General features: G+C 43.3%; 1 protein-coding gene across 1 annotated transcript in view; it reads left to right on the top strand.

Moving 5' to 3' along the window:
- Positions 1-630, top strand: part of LOC104767830 (putative ammonium transporter 1 member 5) — a 1,052-nt gene extending 422 nt beyond the window's left edge. Inside the window, exon 2 of the mRNA XM_010491803.1 lies at positions 2-630. Coding sequence (XP_010490105.1) covers positions 2-630 — 629 coding nt within the window. The remainder of the gene's footprint in view (position 1) is intronic.

Here is an 850-nt window from a genome sequence, read left to right as displayed (position 1 = left end):
ACAACTACACTCTCGGGATGCACCGCGGCTCTAACCACACTCTTTGGCAAACGTCTCATATCAGGCCACTGGAACGTAACCGACGTTTGCAACGGTTTACTCGGTGGGTTTGCGGCCATAACCGCAGGTTGCTCTGTGGTAGATCCATGGGCAGCGATTGTCTGTGGCTTTATGGCTTCCCTCGTCCTTATTGGATGCAACAAGCTCGCAGAGTTCCTAAAGTACGATGATCCGCTAGAGGCTGCACAACTACATGGAGGGTGTGGTGCTTGGGGCTTGATATTCGTAGGACTCTTTGCAAAGGAGAAGTATGTAAATGAGGTATATGGAGCGATCCCGGGAAGGCACTACGGGCTATTAATGGGCGGGGGAGGGAAGCTATTGGGAGCACAATTGGTTCAAATAATTGTGATTGTTGGATGGGTTAGTGCCACAATGGGAACACTCTTCTTCATCCTCAAACAACTTGATTTGCTTAGGATCTCGGAGCATGATGAAATGCAAGGAATGGATATAGCACGTCATGGTGGTTTTGCTTATATTTACCATGATAATGATGACGAGTCCATTCAGTTTCCTAGAGTGCCTGGATCTCCTGTACCCCGTGCGCCTAACTCTCCAGCTGTCTGATTTTCAAGCTTTTTTTTGTAATTTTTATTACCCTTAAGTATTGTTGGGGTTTTGGATTCTTTTCTTCGTTTTGTTTTGTTTTGACTTTTGAGTGATATATGTTTGTATTTATGTTTATGCTTCTTTTTCCCCATTATTCCGAATTATGTTAATACTTGACTTGCTAATATAATGTTCGTTTCTCTGTTCATAAAGTGCAGTTTTTGGTTTGAAATTGAAA

Source organism: Camelina sativa, chromosome 19 (genome assembly GCF_000633955.1).
Source record: "Camelina sativa cultivar DH55 chromosome 19, Cs, whole genome shotgun sequence".
Lineage (NCBI taxonomy): Eukaryota > Viridiplantae > Streptophyta > Magnoliopsida > Brassicales > Brassicaceae > Camelina > Camelina sativa.
The sequence above is the reverse complement of the archived record's forward strand: the minus strand, read 5'-3'. Positions and strand labels throughout refer to the sequence as shown.